The 22927-nt window shown below is 24.3% G+C and overlaps 5 protein-coding genes across 5 annotated transcripts; 1 reads left to right on the top strand and 4 right to left on the bottom strand.

Annotated features, from left to right (window-relative positions):
* Positions 1-495: 495 nt before the first annotated feature.
* Bma-nola-3.2 (Uncharacterized protein) lies at positions 496-1323 on the bottom strand (the record flags this gene model as incomplete). The annotated part of the gene is made up of 2 exons (XM_043080942.1): positions 496-691; positions 1232-1323. 2 exons carry the CDS (start codon positions 1321-1323, stop codon positions 496-498), a joined length of 288 nt encoding a protein of 95 aa, XP_042936876.1.
* A 47-nt stretch (positions 1324-1370) lies between these two features.
* Bma-nola-3.1 (NOLA3 protein, putative) lies at positions 1371-2610 on the bottom strand (the record flags this gene model as incomplete). The annotated part of the gene is made up of 2 exons (XM_001893375.2): positions 1371-1511; positions 2557-2610. 2 exons carry the CDS (start codon positions 2608-2610, stop codon positions 1371-1373), a joined length of 195 nt encoding a protein of 64 aa, XP_001893410.1.
* A 1632-nt stretch (positions 2611-4242) lies between these two features.
* On the bottom strand, positions 4243-7512 carry Bma-fath-1 (Fatty acid hydroxylase family protein; the record flags this gene model as incomplete). Its single annotated transcript, XM_043080941.1, has 6 exons — positions 4243-4307; positions 4621-4873; positions 5229-5395; positions 5721-5949; positions 6595-6729; positions 7390-7512. The coding sequence occupies 6 exons, from the start codon at positions 7510-7512 to the stop codon at positions 4243-4245; spliced, it is 972 nt and encodes a 323-aa protein (XP_042936875.1).
* A 952-nt stretch (positions 7513-8464) lies between these two features.
* Positions 8465-9768, top strand: Bm17679 (Uncharacterized protein; the record flags this gene model as incomplete). The annotated part of the gene is made up of 2 exons (XM_001893377.2): positions 8465-9076; positions 9553-9768. The coding sequence occupies 2 exons, from the start codon at positions 8465-8467 to the stop codon at positions 9766-9768; spliced, it is 828 nt and encodes a 275-aa protein (XP_001893412.2).
* A 5833-nt stretch (positions 9769-15601) lies between these two features.
* Bm3160 (Uncharacterized protein) lies at positions 15602-19805 on the bottom strand (the record flags this gene model as incomplete). Its single annotated transcript, XM_043080940.1, has 6 exons — positions 15602-16006; positions 16942-17169; positions 17862-17959; positions 18926-19043; positions 19405-19581; positions 19701-19805. 6 exons carry the CDS (start codon positions 19803-19805, stop codon positions 15602-15604), a joined length of 1131 nt encoding a protein of 376 aa, XP_042936874.1.
* Positions 19806-22927: the final 3122 nt, after the last annotated feature.

Here is a 22927-nt window from a genome sequence, read left to right as displayed (position 1 = left end):
TTCCCAAAGATAAAAGCATTCATAAATAACAATGAGTTATAATTAAACATCTATTACTGTAATGTACTATTTCAATATAAAAAATTCAAAAAAATGATAGGTAAGCCATGAAATGATATGAGCGATTTGAGGTTTGCGTTTGTTTTGTGTGAACTATGAGGACTGGGTTTAAAGTTCATCGATAAAGGAAGAGAGTAAGATTTACAAAATTTCCATTAATGTGATAACATCGGAATTTTAAAAATTTTTCTAAACTTTCATTCACAAGCAAAAATAGCAACGTAACAATATTGAAACCGAGCGCTGAAAATCAAATTAAAGAAAACGAAAAGGGCATACAGATAGAGTGGAGACGTACAAGAAGAGTAGAAGAAAGGACACAAGAGGATGAAAAGTGATATTGACTTCTAGCAACCCAGGTATTTGTGTAATCTCATTTTAATAATGTACGGCAATAAAGGTAGGTCAATGTTCTTAATGGAATCATCACCGTTCTCATTTATCACTATTTTCAAAATCAATATCCTCTTTTTCCTCTTCTGTGAAGTCCATGAAACCTTTTTGGGATATTTCACTTAGTAAACCTTTTTCTTGCGGATCATCTTTCTTCAATTTCTCTACTTTTTTCCATATTACAAAACCAATGGCATGCCATCCTACAACGAAAAGAACGAATGACACTCTTGTATACCTGAAACGAAAAAAAAAATCATTGAAATTAAAAAAAAAATCTTAACAAATCAAGATATTTTGTAGAACACTCGGATCCCATTCCTACTTAACACTCTTTTCAACTTACATTTTTTCCCACTGTAACCCAATACCTGGATAGGAGAAAATGTTTATAATATTTAGCCGTTGTCCAAAGCAACAGAATGCATAAGTGCTTGAAATTTCTATTCAGTACCAAATAAAAAAACAGAGTATTAGATCTCAGTGAATCAGGCACAGAGAGCGCAATAATATAGAAAATGAATGGTTATTAGCAATGCGAATAATTAGGCATTGTTTTTATAATTAAAACACAACTGCTTGATGATCACAATATCACAAATTTTTAGGACGAAAAGAGCTCACTAATCTCATAAAGCCCTGAATATAACACATGATTCAACGAAAAAGGAACAAAAGGAAAATAGTCTAGAATGTTAAATTTTCAAATATATCATTATTACTCAAATAACACCTTCTCTTTTCATTCCTCCTTCCAAAGCAGGAATACTGTACTAACCTCTTTGTCAACTGTTGATATGTTAAACGTGATGGTGGTCGCCTATTACGAATATATTGTCGCCATTTCCGTCGCCATTCCCAAACTAACATAATAAAATCTGTACTTGCAACCACACCTCACGTTTTTATTTTCAGAATTAATAAACTGGTTTTGGCTGCATTGTAGGCAAAATATTAAAACGCTTTTTAATAATTATTCTGTATTTCGAATTCTTATCTTCAGGTGAAAAACGAGCTGGATGAGCACTTTGCGTTTGTCGGCCTTGTGGATCTATACCCTAAAACAATATTTAAATTATATTTTCCTTAACTACCAAGAAATTTCAACAACTCAGAAATATAAAACTAATGGTTTTTTTTTTTTTTTTTTTCTTCTCTCCTTTTCCAAGCATTGTCGGCATCCTAATAACTACATGAAAGGAATGGTAAATTTAAGAAATTGAGACCTTTGTCTACCTAAATGTAGAGGGATGAAAGGATGCCATCCATTTTAAGCTAATTCATTATTCAGCTAATATCTTAATTAACTTATCTATCCCCAAAGAGAAAACTCTAAAATCTCAAAGACAATGATTGTCAAAACTGATTCAAAACTATGCTCTCACGATCAGCCAGAACAGAGGGTAAGAGAAAGAAAAGATTAGATAAACTTAGCGAAATGAAGACTGTGACCTATTAGTTTTGAGAAACTGCCACTATTAATGATGCTACTTAATATTACTATCACACCTTAACAGCCAAGGAATATCCCATCTAAGCATCATTATTAAATATAAGGTACAATTATTAATGATTCTCGAAGGAAACCGATATGCCTATATGATGCTGTAAAGTAAAATTTTCATTGGCAATCACAATACAAACATCATGACTAAAAGCATAGTCACTTTTAAACTTTTTTTTAAAGTTAAACTAAGAGCATAACCATTTAAATCGTTTCTAGAAAAAACATGGTCATAAATTTTGATCACAATAATCTTGCGACTTATTCGCTGCCTCATCAATCTAAGTAGTTTAAATGTCTAAGAATTTTTTTTTTTTTTCACGGATCTAAATAACAACTAAAACAACTGGTGACTTACGCAACATTATTCATCCGAGTTATGATAATCGAAATCATTCCTGACCATCACTCAAAACAATATCAAATTTATGAACGCCGAACTTTCATTATGACATTTAAGCTTAATACTAACATCCAACATTTTTGATGTTTTTCAGAAAGAACTTAAATCAATGCTAACTTGTCAGTCAATCCATTTCGTGTGATAATTGAATCTTTTGATATGCATACCAATGAGTGACAAATATGAAATGACTTACTTTAAGAGTATAAACTCGATTGCCTTCTTCGTCCAGATAAAACTTCAAATACATTACAACCAAATATCTACAAAATCAACTTAGTATAACTATATGTATCAATTTGAAGTTGTAAAAATTAATGAATCACCTTTATAACATCTCGCAGTTCCGCCAGTTTACAAATCACAGTAACTCCACAACGTCACAATCCCAAAAGCAATAAATGCGACCCCCTGATGAATGAAAGTCGCTTTACGAAAATTATCGATCCCAATGTGTTTGCTAATGTTATCAACGATCTCTTCCTAATTGACATTTCCAGATGCGCAAAATCCGTATTTCTTGTTATAGTTTGTAGATGGAATGATCTTCAGTAATAAACTTGGAAAGAAGTCAGTAATAAACCGGTTATGTCTTTTTTTTTGGTGTCACCATAAATTATTAAATATGGGATGAAGTCAAAAAAGAAGTAAGATAGCAAGAATGTCTTTTGCTTCATCTTATTCAGTGAATTTTTTAATAATTAGTAAATCCTTGCTGAGTAATTCAAGTCAATAAATCCTCACTTACATAATTTCTTTCGACATATTTCAAAGAAATAAATGAAATCTAATTACAATTATGGGGTTAGTAGTAATTGATTATCAAATCCTAGAAATGGATTGCTCCATTTTTATCATTTCTAGTACGACTGGTAAAATTATCATGGTCAATTTTATGCATTTTATTCCATTAATAAACTAAAACTTATCTAACAAATCAAAAGAAACATAACTTTAAATATTAATCGGTAGAAATTGTATTGAATTTCTAATAGCAATGTAATTCTTTTTTTATCACAACACTATCATTGCTATGTTTGAGATAATTCTTGAACAAAATATGCTTTATTGAACAATTTGGCACAATGTATTACAACATATTTTCCACTTATTTCGATAAAATATCAGGACAAAGAGCATTTATTTAATAGATATCAATTTATAGACTTGAAAAAAAAATACCTAATACCTATCTTTCAATGGAAAAAAAGAAAAAAAAATCTTTTTAATGGAAATCTATCTTTTAATAGATTAAGTTATCATCAAAATGATATTGAAATCCAAGTAATTAAAAGTAATATTGAAATCGAAATGACTGGATGAAAATCATGGAAACAGGAAATATAAATTCTAAAAATTTAATAAAAAAAAAAAAAAAGAAGGAAAGGAAAGAAAGTAAACTACAACTAATCGAGAATATTTTTATTAAATTATTCCTCGCTATTCAAAAAAACAAAAATCAGATCTTTTGATTTTATTTACAAATTCTAAATGAAAGAAATCTCTATATATTTACCTTACGAGTAGTACTGCTACAAAGTAAACGCTATAACACATTTTAGCATACAATTTAGTTATAAAATATCACATTAATTACATGTTAATATAATTTACAGGAATATTTAATAAGAATGTAATTCACATGATAATTTCAAAGGAATGAAAAAAAAAAAACTTTTTTTCCTATAAATTAATGTAATTAATTAATTATAAAGCAGTACATTAATTACATTAGAACAGTAATTCAGGAGATAAAGTTAGATATGTATATGAATAGTAAGCAAAATATGAAAACACTTTGTTTCCATATTAAAAAAGAAATAGAAAAATAATACCCGAATGAATAGAAGTTCAACTTTTAATACGAAATAATGAAAATTGATCATAGTGGACCTGCACCAACTGTATTAAAAACATAATCCCATAAAACAGTCGATATACCAAAAGCTAGAAAAAATAATAATAATAATGAAGTTTTCCCCGATAATACTATTAGTTTTAAATGGAAAAATGGAATGAGATTCCGGAAAAAATTGTTTTATTTTTTACTGTGCATATAAGATTAAATCAAAGCAAGAGTTCTTTTTACATTGATTATTTTGCGTTTTGTAGTTCGACCAGTTATTGAATTATATTGTCGAATTAATTTATGTTATCAAATTAAAATTATTTTTTAATAAGAAAAGGAAAAAGTATTTTGGATTAAAAGAGAGCAAGTAAAGATTACAAAACAACAAAAGATTAAAGAAAAAAAATATACCCAAATCGAAATGCTTGAAATGATGATTATTATGATAGACTTTTCGAAAGTGTAGATTTGTTCCTGGTAATGGATCGGCATGATGAAAATAATAATGTGAACAATCGTAAATGATATAACCAAACAATTTACCAGCTCCAAAACAACAAAACAAGTCGTATGGTAGTAATGAAGTATATAAATAATAAAAAAATGCAACAATTGGAGCTGCCGGCACAGGTGGAAAAACCAAACGATCACCATCCATTGGTGTCTGAAAAAAGTTTGCTTATAAATGGATTAAATTCTTTACCTAATATTAGGAATTATTTGTCACTTTATATTTAAATTCATCGCTCCAATGAAAAATGTTAGAGTTAATAAGACTAATAAAACAAAAAGTATATGTACTTAAAGACTTTCGCATCATCGGAATATATAAAAAATTTTAAAGGAAAATTTTCAAATGTGATCACTACTGTAATAGTATGTAGGAATAACATTTACAAAAAAGGAAAAGGAAAAAAAGAGAGGAGAAAGAAAAGGAAAACTAAATAATAATTGGAAATGAAAATCGCGCATGAAAATAATTCGAAAAAAAAATTCCAAAAACTAATCGAAAGTCTAACTTTATGATGCAAACCATGTAATAGGAAATGCAAAATGATTTGAATGCGTGATTCTGGATTAGGCTTCCAGTGAAATGCAAAACGATGAAGAAGATATTCCAGAAGAGTCCATGCAAGAACACCTAATGTAAAAAGGAACGTCCAAATAATGAGGCCGTACAGAAATCCTGTAGAGAAATACGATCAAAAAAAAAAAAAAAACGGAAATTTATAAAAATTATAATATCAAGCTATTATATATTATCCAGCACATCAAATTTCTTAAAATCTCATTTTGAGTAAAGTTGCATGATCAAAACACGAGCTGGTTATATCTTCGTATAAAGTATTATTTATATAAAGTAAAATAGAGAAAAATATTTCACATTAATTTCATTTAATGTAAACATTAGTTTTTCTTTTTTTTTAACAACTAAAACCTAAACAAACATTCAAGAAAAAGTGTCGACATTCAAAAAACAAATATAATTTGAGACTGACAATAAAAATCACCATAGTCCTGGAAAATCATTGAAAAAGCGCGTAGTGTAAAGATAATCACCAAAGGTAACCAAACAAGTGGTACCACCCACCAACTTGTCCTAGTCATATTTTCCAAAATATCTGATTCAAATAATCGAAGTGTTCCATCGTATGGTTGATGAATCCACGTCCAGTATCGATCACCCAAATAGCCCACTTTACTTAAAATTGGCTTATCAGATAATAATTCATCGTCTCCCTTCAAAAAGTGAACATTATGAATTTGAAACATCAAATACAATTATCAACTTGTGACCACTTATCGAGAAATATTCAAATTTCAGATTGGAATATCTTTGGAAACAAACCAAACTAGTTAAACATTACGAGAAAAAAATAATCAGATTCAGAATTTCTAATATGTGAAATTTAAAGATTTCTATTAATATGGGAGAGGCATAGAAATTTTCAACAGAATGAACTTTAAATAATAGTTACTACTTATTATAATTTAAAATGATAATCTGCAGTGATAAAATCTTCATTAAACGAATCTGGCAATATATTTTTTATTCAAGTTTTCCCTTATTTTGTTTGATTTTCATCATCAATAAATTATCATTTTATATATTAGTAAAAAGACAAATGCTCATCCTTTCGTTGATTACTTTCAATTATAGCTTATAATTTGAACATAACAACAACAAAGAAAAAAAATTGCGATATTATTATTATTAAGACAAAAGTTATTCGTTATTTACGGATTATTTACAAGAAAATAATCAAAATTACATATCTAAAAATTATTTAGTATTACGAAAAACAAATATTTATTGTTTATTGAAATATTTCGTATGAAAAGTATTACATATAACAAATAAGTTACGATCAAAATACAACAAACCTCATAGCAATTATCAACGGAATATTTTTGAAGCATTCGATATGCAGCAGCTGAATGTGCATGTTTAACCCCAAGGATACGCTTAGTACCATTCATATATTCATCAACATTTTCACCTGCTAAATGTTTAAGTACCTAAAACAAAATATCATAAAAATTTGCTATCATTATATTAGAGAATGAATTACACAAATATATTCTATCAATCTTTAGAAATATATTACCTGAAATTATAATCGTATCACTATGTTAATTAAACACTTATAGAATAAATATCATAAACATATTCTATCAATCTTTAGAATGTTTATTATCAATACCTGAAATTATAATTATACCACTATGTTAATTTCCTACTCTTCCTCTTTTCTCCCAATATATTCCCACTTATCCCTGATTATTTTTCTTTGATAAAATGTTTGAAAGCAACATAAAAAATTATTTTTTCACCAATATATCATATCGCTTCGGGTATGATATATTATTCGAGCAACTTAGAGTAACTTTACTAAAATATTTGATTCTATAATTTCATTATCTAAAAGTAGATGTAAAATTTAATAATAATAATATCATAGTCTCAAATAACACCATACAGCATTCCTGTTTTCAGTGCTTTACATAGCTAACTATTTAAATTTAAGTCATTTCAGTAGGTAAAATGATTTATTACTTGATGAAATTATCATTAAAAAATAACAAAAAAAAAAAAAAAAATTGAAATTTTTTATATTTAAAATATCTTAAAATTGAAAGCAAAGAAAAAAAGAAGAGAAAAATAAAATAATAATAAACCTTTTGTCCACCAGGATGTTTTGAAGCAAATAATGCTATATCATATAATATTCCATTAACTCGTATTAATAATGGTCGTTCTCGTAAATTACAAACTTTTGTTGCATCTCTGTCTCCTTCCATCGCTGTCTGCTTCCAATTTTCAGCATTATTCAATATCATTGCTTACAAATGATCGAAATGAAAAATCCTAAATGAAAATTACTAGTATAAATCATTGACAGAGACGGAACAAATAATATGAATATACCGAAATACTTATAATTAAAATGGTTAATATGAAATAAAAAATGAGAAAAAATGAATGGAATTTTTTTCTTGGATTGCGCGAATTCTTCAATAAGTCAAAAATGTAATAAATTTCTAATTAAAAATAAAATAACTGAACAGCATGAAATAATAAAATGGTTAAAGTGTAGATGAATGGAAATTTTATGAATAAATAAATAATGAATAAATAAGTTTGCAGGGTAATTTAAGAAATAATGGGAAAATTAATATGCCTACAACGGTAGGAATAAATATACTAAATAACTAAATTACTAAATAATGAAGTAAGAAAATAATCAACCAAACAAATAAATGTATAAGCAGAATAGCTAACTGATAAACAGACAAATAATTAAAAATAGAGCAATACTGAAGATGATATGATAAAAACAAAGACATTAATGTACATAAACATCACGAATTATTATGATCATAAAAAGAGATCAATAATTACTTATCAGAAAGATTGTTGATAAGCTTATCAATGCTGTTCAGCGTAATAATCCTCCCGATGTTAGTGATAATGATGCAAACCATATGACCGTTACGTCAATATATTAATCGACGGAAAAACATTCCCAAATATTATCCATTTCATTGTTAATTCATTCTGGAACAAGTTATCTTCCAGTATAGATTAAAGTAATATATTAATCATCTCATTATCACCGTCATCGTTGTCATCATTGTCATCACTGTTATCATCGACATCGTTATCACCATTATCATTATTATCACCGTTATCATCATATTACTGCACTATCATCACTTTTATCAACATTATCACCTTCATCACATTACCATCATGTCATCATCGCCATCATCATTACCATCATTATTGTTACCACCATTATCATCATCATTACATCATTATCATCATCAGCGTTATCATCATTTTTATCATCGTCATCACCATCAACATCACCACATTATCATTATCATCACCACTATCATCATTACATTATCATCATCATCATCAGCATCGTTATCATCATTGTTACCATCATTATCACCACATTATCATCATCATCATCATCATCACTGTTATCATCGTCATCATCACCACCATCATCATTACATTATCATCATCACCATCGTTATCATCATTGTTATCATCATTATCACCACATTATCATCATCATCATCACTGTTATCATCATCATCATCATCACCACCATCATCATTACATTATCATTATCATCATCATCATCACCATCGTTATCATCATTGTTATCATCATTATCACCACATTATCATCATCATCATCATCATCACTGTTAACATCATCATCATCATCACCACCATCATCATTACATTATCATTATCATCATCATCACCATCACCATCGTTATCATCATCGTTATCATCATTATCACCACATTATCATCATCATCATTACATTATCATCATTACCACTGTAATGTAATTTTAATTAAGCATAAATTTTGAAAAAGTAAAATCATTCATTTGTCAACTAACTCAATAACAAGAACTTCTTTGTTTCAAGAGCTTTAATCACATTATTTCAAAATTTCTTTTTTTTCGAATTGAATGTCTCATAAATTATACAAATGTAATTTGTCACTGTTCTAAAAAAAAGGTTTTTTTTTTTCTTTTTTTTCTTAGTTTTTAAACTGAAAATAAGAGCGGGAATAGAACTGTAATTTAAATTCAAACCATACATTTTGAAAAAAAAAGTAAAGTAATCCATACATTTACTAACTGAAATAAATAAAAAAGCAAAACTCTACAACCAAAATTAATTCATTTAGTACGATAGTACGAAGTTTAAATTTCTTTGTAAATAAGCTTCGTCAAAAAGCTAAAATATAAGGTGGAGTGTAATTCATGATAAAAGAAAAGTGATAATGATTTGGTTAAAGATAGTGATAGTGTGGTAATGGTGATAATGATACTAATAGTGATAGCGAAAGTGATAGTGATAGTGGTAGTAGCGATAATGATGGTGATAGTGGCAGTGATAGCGATAGTGATGCTGATAGTAACAGTAACGATGGTGATAATGTTGATGATAGGGGTAGTGACAGTCATAGTCAAAGTCATAGTGATAGTGATGGTGATAGTAGCCGTGACAATGATAGTGACTGACAGTGATGAAGACAATGACTGTGACTTATACTAACAGTGATGTGATAATAATGATAGTGATGATAAGGGTGATAGCAACAACGATAGTGATAGTAATAATAGTAATAGTGATAGTGATAATGATAACGACGACAATATTAGCGCGGTTAGTGGTTGGCGGTTGGGGGTTTGTATAATTGTGTATGGGTATGTATGTTTGTGTGTGTGTATGTGTGTGTATGTCTGTGTATGTGTGTGTGTTTATGCGTGTATTTGTGTATGCGCTATGTCGATTATTTCTAATGCTATATTATCGATTTATTCTTTTCTTTTCCAGAATTCTCCAGAAAATCAGTTTACTCGTCCCTCTCCCCCTCTCTCTCTGTCCCTCTCCCTCTGCCCCTCTCTCTGTCTCTCTCTCTCTTCCTCTCATAACATTCATTTGGTATTTGAATGAAAAGTAAAGGAATGAATTTAGTAGAAAGTATGTTGGAAAACTAAATTAGCCATAAATACATTGTTGATATAAAAAAAAGGAAAAAATTAAAAATAGCATTCGTTTTAGGAAAGCTTTTTATATAATATATTCTTATCAATTAGATTATCACATATACATTTGTATTTTAAATTTAATTCTTTTATATATTTCATTTTATAATATTATATTTCAGTTTAAATCCTCTCCATATTAATAATAATAATAGTAAAATAAAAATTTATAACGAAGTGTTAGAAAGTTATTATGAAAAAACTAAAATATTTCTTATTTTTATTATTTGATTAGATAGTTGATTGTATAGTATCTATTAAAATTAAAATGACAAATTTTTTTTTAACACTATTTTGTGAGAAAATAAAAAGAAAAGGAATAGAAATTTTTGTCTTTTTTTGTTGCTTGTAATTTGTCACCAGAATAATTATCATTTTACAAGGAAGAGGAGGAAAAAAAAAGGAAGGAAGAAATGGTGACAAATGATTAATGTTAATTACCAATACTTCATTCTTCTTTAAATACAAAATAGAAATGAAAAAAGAATTTAAAAAAAAACTTGTTATATCTTTGTCTAAAATAAATTGTTTACATCGATGTAATCATTGAGCAAATCGTAAATATAAACTAAAAAGAAATGATTTTATTATTGAAATTTAACATTTAAAGAAAAATATCGAAAAGATTACTATCAAATTATAGCTAAATAACATGGAAATAATACATAGAAATTAAAGAAAAAGAATGTAAGAATGAATGAATAAATTGTATGGTCGAATAAAAGCAGTAATCGGTTAATCGAAATACAAACAGTAGTTGAAAATAGTAGTTGGACAGACACAATAATCAGTTGGTAATCCAAAAAATAATAATCAGTAAGAATAATTAATAACAAGAATTAGTAATAATGATAATAATGTAGCAATAACAATGATAATAATAATAAATAATAATAATAATTAAAATAATAATAATATTAAATAATAATAAAAATAATTATTATAATTATAATAAAGATAATAATAATAATAATAGTAATAATAATAAATGAAATTTATTGAAATATATACATGTCAACCGCGCGCGGCTTAATTGATTGACACATTAGAATGGAAAGTTCACATTTAAATGAAGAGAGACAGTGAATGGCAAAAAAATTTTGTTTTTCTATGATTCAAAAAAGTGTTACTTGAAATGTGATTGATTCATTAATGTAAAACAATAAATTTTCTCTCATTTTATCCTTTTTTTTTTTCTATTCTTATAAAAGAAATAAAAAAAAGAAAAATTAATTTAGTAATTACATCGTAATTTTGTGAATTTGGGACAATTTTTCACAGTTTTTTCCTTTTTTTTCTGTTTCACTTTTAGAAAAAAAATAAAATAAAATTTAATCGCCGTATTGAAATTACAATTTTGTGACAAAAAAATGATTAATTTGTTTTAATTAAGTGTTCATATCGCTTAAGTGCAAACAAATTATTTACATAAATTGTTTTTATTTAATGTAGCAATGAAAATAGTAATTAATTTACAGCAATAATTTAAAATAAAAAGTAAAAAAAAAAAAGATGAATTAAGGAATTGTTGATTGTTTTTAGTTATTTTTAATCAAAATATCATCTACAATTCAAAAAAAAAAAAAAAAAAAGAATGACAAAAGCATTTATAAATTTTTTTGTTGGGACAGTAATACATTCAAATCATTAAACCATTAAAAAAAAAATCATTTAATGATTTTTTTTTTTAATTTCAATAGCATTAAAGCTTAATGGAAGCAATTATTGAATTCAAATATGATTGTGCATTTCTGAATTTCTGATTTTTAATAAATGAAAAAAAATAAAATAATCCAATTTAAAAATGAATGCAAATCAATAAGAGAAAAATGATTTGACAATAGTACAAAAAAAAAAAAAAAAAAAATGACAATTAATATCAAAAACGATGGAAAATTTATTTTGTTTTATTGCATTAATAATAAAAATGATATAAATATAATTCTATTATCAGTGATTATTTTCTTAGTTCAATTTAATTTGAATAAATTAATTAATTTAGATTTATCGAAGGACCTTTTCATTTTTTTGTCTTTTGTTTAATTTGAAATTGATTAAATAAAATAAAAATTTGAAGCTTAAAGGTGTAATTTGTAAACTGAAAAAAAAATTAGTAATTATTCATTCAAAGGAAAAAAAAAAAAGATTTATTTGAAATTATAAATTGCTTTGCAAAAATTTTGCTCGAATTTTATAAATTTTTCCTAATTGAACTATAAAATTTGATCATTTTTTTTTTCATTTTTTCATGTTTTAATTAGATAAATTTTCATTTTTAAATTATAATAAATGCAAACAAAATTTATGACAAAATTAAATCATTCTTATCTAATCATAAAAACATTTTGTAGTGATAAGTGATAATTCGAACAAATCATTTGGAAATTTGAATGGAATATCACAGATCGCAACGATTTTATTTTTTTTTTATTCTCTTTATTATTGGCAAAATAATTGATCATTTAGTGAAATAAATGAATGAAATGTTGGATAAAAGTTAGAGTAAGAATAATTTGAAATGATTTTGAAGAAAAAAGTAATAAATTAATTCATTCATTCATTAATAGAATTAATCATTTCTCCATTAACACATAATATTATTTAAAAAAAAAAAAATCAAATATACAAATTATTGTAAGAAACGATTAATTGATAAAATTAATTTTATGATGCAAATGTATGAAATATTGAAAGTATTTTTTGACAAGAACAACTAAAATATTTATAATAATAATTTTAGTAATTAATTAAGATTATAGGAATAATTAACAGAATATATTAGAATTAGAAGCTAATTACTAGATACGATATTATTTTGTATTTTCATAGAGAAAAAAAAATTTTGACAAAAATTTGACAGTGGCGTAAATTGTAGACTGTGGTTAGAATACAAAAGCGCTTCTTTTGGTGTTTGTTTTTTGAAGCACATTGATTAATATCAATGAATCAGAAATTTTATGGAAATAGTTGAATATAAAAATATAGCTCAATGCTTTCTTCCTTCTTTTTTTTTTTTTTTTTTTCATTTTATGAATGAGAAGAATGTGAAATGTAGTAAAAAGTGAAAAAGATCACTCAAAATTAGATAAATTATAAAACGATGAGCTCATAAAAATTAAATTATTAAATATTAAATTAAATAATTTGCCATTTTTTAATATCAAAATTAAATAATTTTTTGAACAATTTATTATAAATAATTTGTTTGAATTTGTTTTGTATATATATTTTATAATTTTTATTTACTTTTACCTTCATTTTATGTTTCATATTTATTGTATACTTTGTATTCATTCCGTATTATATATTTATTCATTTATTTTATTTTATTTTTTTTTTAAAAATTTATAATCTTTTTTTATTTCCCATTCATTTTATAATTTTATATCCATTACGTATTTTATGTTTACTTTATGTTTCATAAGCATTTTTTTTTTTTTTCACATTTTATATTTATTTTATTTGTAATCATTGTTCAATGTTTCATTTTCATTCGCTTTTTTTACGATGAAACATTTATATTTAGAAATATTTATTAAAAAAAAAAAATAATCTTTGTTGCATAAATTCCTAATAAATCTAAATTTTATTACTTTTAGTTAGATAATAAGATATTTAGACAATATAACATATTAAATATTAAATCGAAATTATTATTTGATTTAAGATATTTTAATAATTAGTAAAAACATAGTTACTGAAAACAAAAATGAGAGAATTAAATAAAAAATGATTCATTGGATTGACATTAAAGCATTTATTACGAACATATATGTTTTGTTTTTGTTTTTGTTTTTGTTTTCTTTTGTGATAAATCATTTGTACTGAGAAATATTTCAAAGTGAAATAATCTTTATTGTAGGAATTTCTATATTTAGTAATTTATCTTTTGTTGTTCTGAAGCATTTTTTTTTTTTTATAATAACAAATATACTTAATAATTATTATTTCTAAATATTTACATTATTAGATTATTTCATTTTTTTTTTCCAATAAAATTTATATTTATTTGTAAAAAACAAATGTTTTTTCATTTTGTATTTTCTTCAACATTCTAATATCTTTTTCATTTCACATATTTTTTAAATTAAAAAAAACATCAAATTTTTAATATAAATGCTATGTTTGGTTATAAAAAAAAGGAAAAGAAAAGAAAATTAAAAGCAAAATATTCAATGTTTACTTAATTGATTATTTAGTATGCATTTGCTGGTGCTGGTCATCCACGATTTGATCACATCGCAACAAAAAAAAAATAAAAAATAAACTTTAAAGAAAACTTAATTATTAAAGTTTTAACAATAATTCAGTAGCAAAATTGATAAAATTATCAGTCATTAGTGGTTTCAATTTAAAAATTTAAATTTTGTTTGTTATGAAAATATTATAATTTCTAAGAATTTTTGTTTATTAAACAAATGAAAAAGTTCTGAGATCATCAAATTTTATTCCAATAAATTATTAAAATTATGAAAAATATTAATTCATTAAAAACAACAGATACATTCATATTTTGTATACACCTCACAAAATTAGAAAATAAAAAGAATGGTTACATATAGAAATTGTATATAATTGATGAAAAAGAATTAAAAGCAAAATAATATTTAAAGTATATACTCTATTCGTCTGCAAAAAAAAAAAAAAAAAAAAAAGTTAAAGATTAAGTATTTAAAGTATGTATAGTAAATAGAAAAAAAAAAAATAACATTAATATATAGTACTATTGAAACAAATACCAATATATAATACTATTGGTACTTATATATAATACTTAAAATATTGAGGGCTAACAACCTAAGGTTTGCAATGTATAATTTCCATTTGATATTTAAGTATTATATATAAGTAATACATACTTTCCATTTTTTTATTATTTATATAAGTGTTGCGTATACTTTTATAATTTATTAAATACTGAATGCAAAAGTATGAGAAATTTTTTATTAAAATACTATTATGAAATATATATATATATATATTACTTTCATAATAATACTTCTATAGTTTATTAAATATTGAGTAGTATATGTAAATATGATATATTTTTTACTTAAATACTATTATAAATATATTTTTAAGTATATTTTTGTTATTTACTAAGTACTAAATAGTTTTTAAATAATTTATTGAATACTAGGTGTATATAAATATAATATATTTTTTACTTAAATACTATGATAATATATATATATATATTGATGCACAATTATTACGTATGCATTTATAATTAATTAAACGCTATCTCTAAATGAATAATTAATTAATTATTTGATCTCTAATCATTTTTCTTTTCCTTTGTTTATTACATTCGTACTGTAATACTGTAAATAATACCATTATCAAAAATATTAATTGTTTTTGTCACATGGTCATACTGTACATTTGATGGTACACCAAATCGTTTCCAACTACCTACTTCTGGCATTTTGTGAAGGAATTTGTCAGTGCTAAAATCATAAATAACATTTAAAATATTCGATGTAACATTCTGACTTATTGTATACAAATAATCACATGCAATAAATGCATTAACAATAGTTTTTGTATTTAAAAAATTTAACATCCATGATTTATGTTCAATTAATGTTATGCAATCACGTAACGAAGCTTTTAGTGTACCATTGGAAATTGAATGATATAAAATCCATAAATGATTACCATCATTTTCCAAATCCAAATATGAATGTGAAAATTTATAGATTGGAGTCTGAAAAGTTGAAAAAAGAATTTTTTTTTTTCAATAGGATTTATTAGTTAAAAGTTTTTTAATTTAGTAAAAATTTATTCTCATATCGTTTTTTTTTCTTTTTTTTTTTTAGTATTTTAATCAAGTTTAATTTTATTGTTATTTGATATGAACACGATTGAACTGAGCGAATTAATCAAATGGAATGAGGAAATATCGTCTACAAGCCGAGATTAAATATATATGTATATCAGATCTTTTGGATGGAGAAAAATGAATAATTTGTTGACTAAATGATAAGAATTACTAGTAAATTTGTAATTTTAATGCCTTCCCTTCTTCCTTTTTCAGAAGAAGAGTTTTCATGTCACCAATCAAAGATATCAAAATATTTCAAGTTAAACATGAGGCATAATCTCATTATCCCAGATGGTCAGTGGTCAATTCCGGATTTTATGTGAGATAACGATGACTAAATGACTGAGAATTTTCATGATTATTATGACAATTTGTAAAAGTCAATCATTATTCACTGAAACATATGGAGAAATTTGCATAAAATCAAAGATATTTCTATCCGTTTTAAAATCTACTAATTTTACTACGGTAATATTACTTTGTTAGATTTGATATCAAAAATTTGACATAAGAGCAAATTTCAGGCGAACAACATTTGCACTAATTTTTGCCAGAATCACATATTAATAAATGAATACAAATATGTATTGTGTTATTCAAATTTAATTTTCGTCGTCTTTTTTTAAAAAAAAAACTTCAAAATTTTCAAATTTTCAAATTTCAAGAAAATTCAAATTGTCGCTGTTGATAAACTGTTAACAAACATTTGTAGATGTGAAAAATATTAATTTGCAAAATTTGTATGTTATCCATTTTTTTTTTTATATCTATTAATTTTTCTAATATTATAAATATAATTTAAAAAATTTGAAGCAAACCTTTACAGCATCAATTGCTACACTTTTTGAACGTTTTTCATTAATTTGATATGAATAAATGCGAGATGTTGCTGATGCGTAATAAATAAAATTATTTCCATAACATGCGGCATTGTCTGTGCCATCAAATTGCGCCGAATCCAGAGAATGTATCGCGGACGGATGCGAAAATCGTAAATCAGTTAGATTATAATATTCAAAAACATTATATCCAAGCGAATATTCAGTCTAAAATTCATATTAAATTTTATAAGAAAAATAAGAATTAAGCGAAAAAAAGTTAATTGCAACATTGAAATTAGCAGAAATTTTTTTTTTTTGTTTAAATATGATTAAAATATATTTAAATAGCATAAATGATAAATATTTATCTGCGTTATATTATAAGGCAAATTCATTTAAAGTTTTAAAATAACACAACTGCATTCATTTGCCACTTCATTTGAATAATTTACAAATTTATAATTTAACTTATTTTTTAGCTTTTTTTTGTTTTTTTAACTACAACTATTTTCATGTTGAACAATGCTATGTGAGACTTCCAATATTTAATTTTGTAATTACTCCAATTTTTTTTACTGATTAATTAAGCTTTGAGATTAATCTATTCATATATAATTAGAATTATTATTTAATACTGTTGTAATTAATTAGACTTTTGAGTATCGTATTAGAAGAAAATTTTACATTGTAGTAGAAATGCCAAAAATATTTTGCATTAATAATTAATTAATTAATGAACTTTTATGAATAAAAAAAAACAAATAAGCATAATCATACTGTAAAATAGCTAATTAGGCTTAATTATACTGTAAAATAGTTGGGCTTAATTATACCATAATTATACTGTGTAAGCCCAATCATACTGTAAAATATTCACAATAAAAGATGAAATTTGAAAAGTGTGAAATGATTTTAACCTGAAACCAACGTGTGCCATGTCGAACAATGCCACCAATTCTATTCAAACGCCGAGCCAAAATATGTGGTTGAGAAATTGAACTAATCATACCACATCCTGGAAAAAATACAATGAATAACAATTCCCATTTTTCTAAAATATTCTTTTCCTTCTCTTTCAAATCTAAAAATAACCGTAAAAGTGTATTTACTTATTTTAACCATAAATAGTCATTTAAGTTGAAGCAAAAAAAGAAAAAAAAAATGACAATTAACTTGGAAAATTAGCTGTACAATTGTTAAGCTTATTTATAAGATGTTATATTAGATGTTGAGAAAATTCCGAGAAATGCATGTATTACCATTGTGACAGAGATTGAGAGTAAAAGAAAAGACAATTGCAATTGAAGAAAAGCTGAATATATTTGCAAGTTACTGAATACTTTCTGCTTTTTAGCATATTTCGTTTTGTTAGTTAAAACTTTAATTTTAATTTTAATTTAGGATTTTTAATTTAGGATTTTATAAAATAATTATTCGAAGAATCAGACGTATTTGACGCATGCAAAATTCAAAGCTAAATTCAAAGCAGTTTATTGATGATATGGAAGAAAAAAAGAAAGTAAAGGAAACTAAAATATATGCAATGGGATGTTTCTTGATTCTGCAGGAACTAATAATGCGTATAGGAAAACAATCATCCGGATTTCGGATTAAATTGCAGACAAATATAACGATGAGAACATTCCGGATTATATAAATAAAAGTTAATTTAAAGCATGAAACATGTTTCTTTTTCATTTCTTTTTAAAGAAGATTCATATATAACTGCATTTACTTATAATGGAATTCAGTAACGACAAAGCTTCTGCGACAGATTTATTTGTGACGGAAACAGGATTCATTTACGGTAGCATTTATTTGTGATAGAATTTTTGTTTTTGTGATTTCTAACAGAAATTACTTACCACTAAATTTATTTAGCTCAAAATTCATTTGCAGCAGGATTCACTTACGAGTAGGATTTACTTAAAAGACACTTACGAGATGATAAGGAAAGCTTTTAAGTTTTTCTAAATATAACCTCGTTTATTCGAGCTTCTCGGTTTGTTACTATAATTCGTAAAGATTTTTGTATGCTTCCATTTGTGTTTCATACGTCGTTTGCTATGTTCCTCACAAATAACTTTCAATGATTTATCCTAAAATTTCAATATTAATATTTAATATAATTAATTCGAGGAAAATAATGCATAAAATAATTATTAATGTTCTTAGTTTAACACATTATTCATGGAAAAGTTATTGTATAAAAATATCAAACTTAAAACAAGGTATTACTTATGCCTAAATTTAAAAATTTTAATGTTATGAACATATATTTATGATATTAAAGTTTTTAAATGATTCTAATTTCGTATTTCATCAATTCTCAGATATTCTTTTTTTTTTTTTTTTTTTCAAAAAAAGGTTTAAGCAAAATAAGGTGAAATTTTCAAGTGAAAATTCAAATTTTAAATTAGAAGAGGTGTTTTTTTTTTTTTTTTCGATTATAAAAATAACCGAAATTTGTGCATAAATTGGGAGATACAGTGCAGATGGTGATAATGACGGTGATAATGATAAATCTGTGAATTTCCATTTATCACTATCTTCAACATTTCGTATTTCTCGTCGATATCGCGCACGATTTATCATCATTTCGCATGTATCATTTTGTTGATTAATTAATTTTGATGACTGAAATTTTAAAAATTCTTAAAATCTCTTTTTTCCTTTTTTTTTTGGAATATCTTTTTTAATTGTTTGGAAAAAGAAATAATTGAATTAAATTGAAAAAAAGAAAGGAAAATATCTACCGGTTGTAGTAGTAAAATTCCAATAATTATTGTTTCAAGAACTATAATTGTAGCAAGAAAAATGATTAGCAAACGGATGAATAATAATTGCTTATTGTCGTACATCGAAGAAATAAGCTAAAATAATTGCAATAATTTATTCAAAATATTTAAATAATTACAATTTAGTTCACATTTAATTTCTAAAATTATACTTTTTTCAAGAATTTTAAGACAATTTTTTTTTTCTTTCTCTTCTCTTTTTCCACTTAATTTATTTCTTTTTCTTTCATAAATATTTTTTTCCTGAATTTTTCATGATTTTTTTATAAAAATTATAAGTAAAAAGATATTTGTATGACAAAAAGTGAGACAGAGAGAGAGAGAGAGAGAGAGAGAGAGAGGAGTGCAATAAATATGAAAAAAAAGCTTCAAATTTGTTCAAATAACATAAATTACTTAAATGATTCAAAATTGATTGAAAGAATATTTTTGAATACTAAATGAAAAGAAAAAAGAAGAAAGAAAAATGAAAGAAATGAAATAAGAAAAGATTAATTAAATATTAAGCAAATGATTTCCTTTTTTCCAATAACTCAAATGAAAGACAATTTACATTCATTTTAAAAATTTGTCCCATTCAATCCCATTCCGCACATCCAAATTTAATCGTTTTCCTTGCAAGGAAAGAAGCGGAAAAGAATTTTCAAGATTACAATGCTATTATTAGAAATGATGGTTCATCACAATTGCGCCCAATTTTCTTTCTCCATCTCATCCGATCTCGCACTGTTCCGCCCATCCAATAAATTTCCTTTTATGGCTTAAAACAACTTAAAAGCTTTTTGTTAAACATTCAATTATTATTTTATTGCTATTATTATTATTATTGTTATTAGATTTCAAATAATTACTTCCATTGTAAAATAATAAGAGTGCTACTTCTGCATGCATGCGTGTAATGCGTGCGTGTTTGTCCGTGTAATCCGTGTAAGCGTATGTCCATATGCTCATGTCTAAATATCTTACTCATTTATATTTATTTGTTTATTTCACACATACATATGCAATACAAAAAAAGAATTAAAGCGATAAATTTGAATAAAATACTATTTTTTAACAAAAAAAACAAACAAACAAATAAACAAAAAATGATATTTACTTTTTTGCATTATTACTGAAAATTACTGAAAACAGAAAAAATAAAAGAAAAAATAGTTGAAGCAAAAAGTTCGAAAAATTAAAGTAATACCAAGAGAAGAAGAGAAATGATCGAATTTTTTAATAAAAAATAATAAATCTGTCAAGACAAAAAAAAAAAAAAGAGGAAAAAAGTTTAATTCCTTCTTATTTTTCTTTTGTTTTTTCTTTTTTCCTAACTTTCTTCTTTTTTTAATTGTTTATTACTTATGTTTTGTTAATTTTGTTACAATTTATAAAAGTTAAATATTAATATTAGGCATTTATTAATACAACAAGCAAAAAGTTATGTTATTCTTTAAAATTTTTTTTTTTTTATTTCTGATTTGCATAAAGTAATTCATGATTTTATATGAAATAATTATAATTGAAGCATTTCAATTGAAATACATTTGCGCTTGAAAATTTTGATTTAATTATTGAAAATATTAAGAATATAAGATTAACTGATTGCATTTCAACTACTTTTTTTTGGTAAACAAGTATTAAATTAAACAAATATCACAGGCCTTAATGAAGGTCTATCATATGTTATCAGTTTTTTGCTCTCTCTCTTCTGCCTTCTTTCCCTCTCTCCCTCTCCCTCTCTCTCTCCTTCCTATCAGAATAGTATCACATCAATAAGTTTTAATTTTTTAAATTTATTAAAGCATTCACAATATTTACTTCGCTTATTTCTTTCCTTTCATGATTTCAATATATTTAATTAATAATTTGAATATACCTACAATATCATATCACAATGATTTAGATATGATAAATGATAATTAATTAATTAACATTTGTGAATTGCTAAGTAATTGAAAGAGAGTTAAAATTTATGGAATTTTGCAGTTTTAGTAATAAAATTAAACTAAACTGTTAATTAAATTAAACTGTTTGATAAATGATTGTTTGTTTTTTTTTTTTTTTTTTATTATTGTACACTAAAAATAAGAAAATGTTTGGTAATGAAAAATTTTTCAATTTGTTATCATCTGAAATTCCAATGAAATAAAATAAACATTCCTTCCTGTATTTTAATTATTATAAATTTTACATCAATTTATAGCGTTTCAAATATTACTAATTTACACATTTATTCTATTCTTGCAAATTTTTTTCTAAATTAATTAAAATTACCAAAGAGAAAATTTAAAAAAGATAAAAAAATTACAAAAGAAAATGTTGAAATTTTTCATAAAATATTTCTAAAAACACTAAGAATATATTAAACATTAAACTTGCAATATTTAAAAAAAGTATGTATAAAATTTACTAAAACTAATTTTAAAAATATTTTTAATACTAATTTATTTTTTTATTTTCAATAAATATAAATGAATTTTATTTTAAAAGCTAAAAATTCAGTATGAAATTCATCAATAAATTTTGTAATCACATTGAACAGACTTTAAGAATGAAAATTTGTTAGTTTTTTTTTTTTTATAGATCTAAGCAATGATAATGAAAAATTAATAAATTTGCGTTTAATACCATTACATGTGATAGACACTTAAGGACAATTTATTTTATTGTTGTTATTATTGTTATTATTATTATTATTATTATTATCACTTAAGGACAACATAACAAATAATAAAAATAGTGGTAATAGCTGTAGTAATAACAATAGCGCCAATGACAATAATAAGAATATTAATAATATTAATAATAATAATAATAATAATAATAATAATAATAATAATAATAATAATAATAATAATAATAATAATAATGATTGATAATAACAAATAATAACAATAATAGTTATAATATTTATAAATCATTAAAATCATTAGACATAGAATCACAAAAAATATTATCAAATTTTGTTTTAATCTTGAATAAACTCTGAAAATACAAACGTGACGCATTGCCCTGAACCAAAATGTTTGTAAACGTACGTATTGCCTTTAACGTCAGCTAACGTGAATGTGTATACTCTAAAATTTTGCATTTTGTAAAAAGAAATTGCAAATAAGATGCCATCAAAATATTTATTAAACTCAATATACTAAAATAAAATTTAGCAAAAAACAAAACAGAATTCACAAATGATTGTACAG

The sequence above is a fragment of the Brugia malayi genome (assembly GCF_000002995.4).
Source record: "Brugia malayi strain FR3 genome assembly, contig: Bm_v4_Chr3_scaffold_001, whole genome shotgun sequence".
Classification (NCBI taxonomy): Eukaryota; Metazoa; Nematoda; class Chromadorea; order Rhabditida; family Onchocercidae; genus Brugia; species Brugia malayi.
Note: the sequence above shows the minus strand (reverse complement) of the source record. Positions and strands in the feature narration are given on the sequence as shown.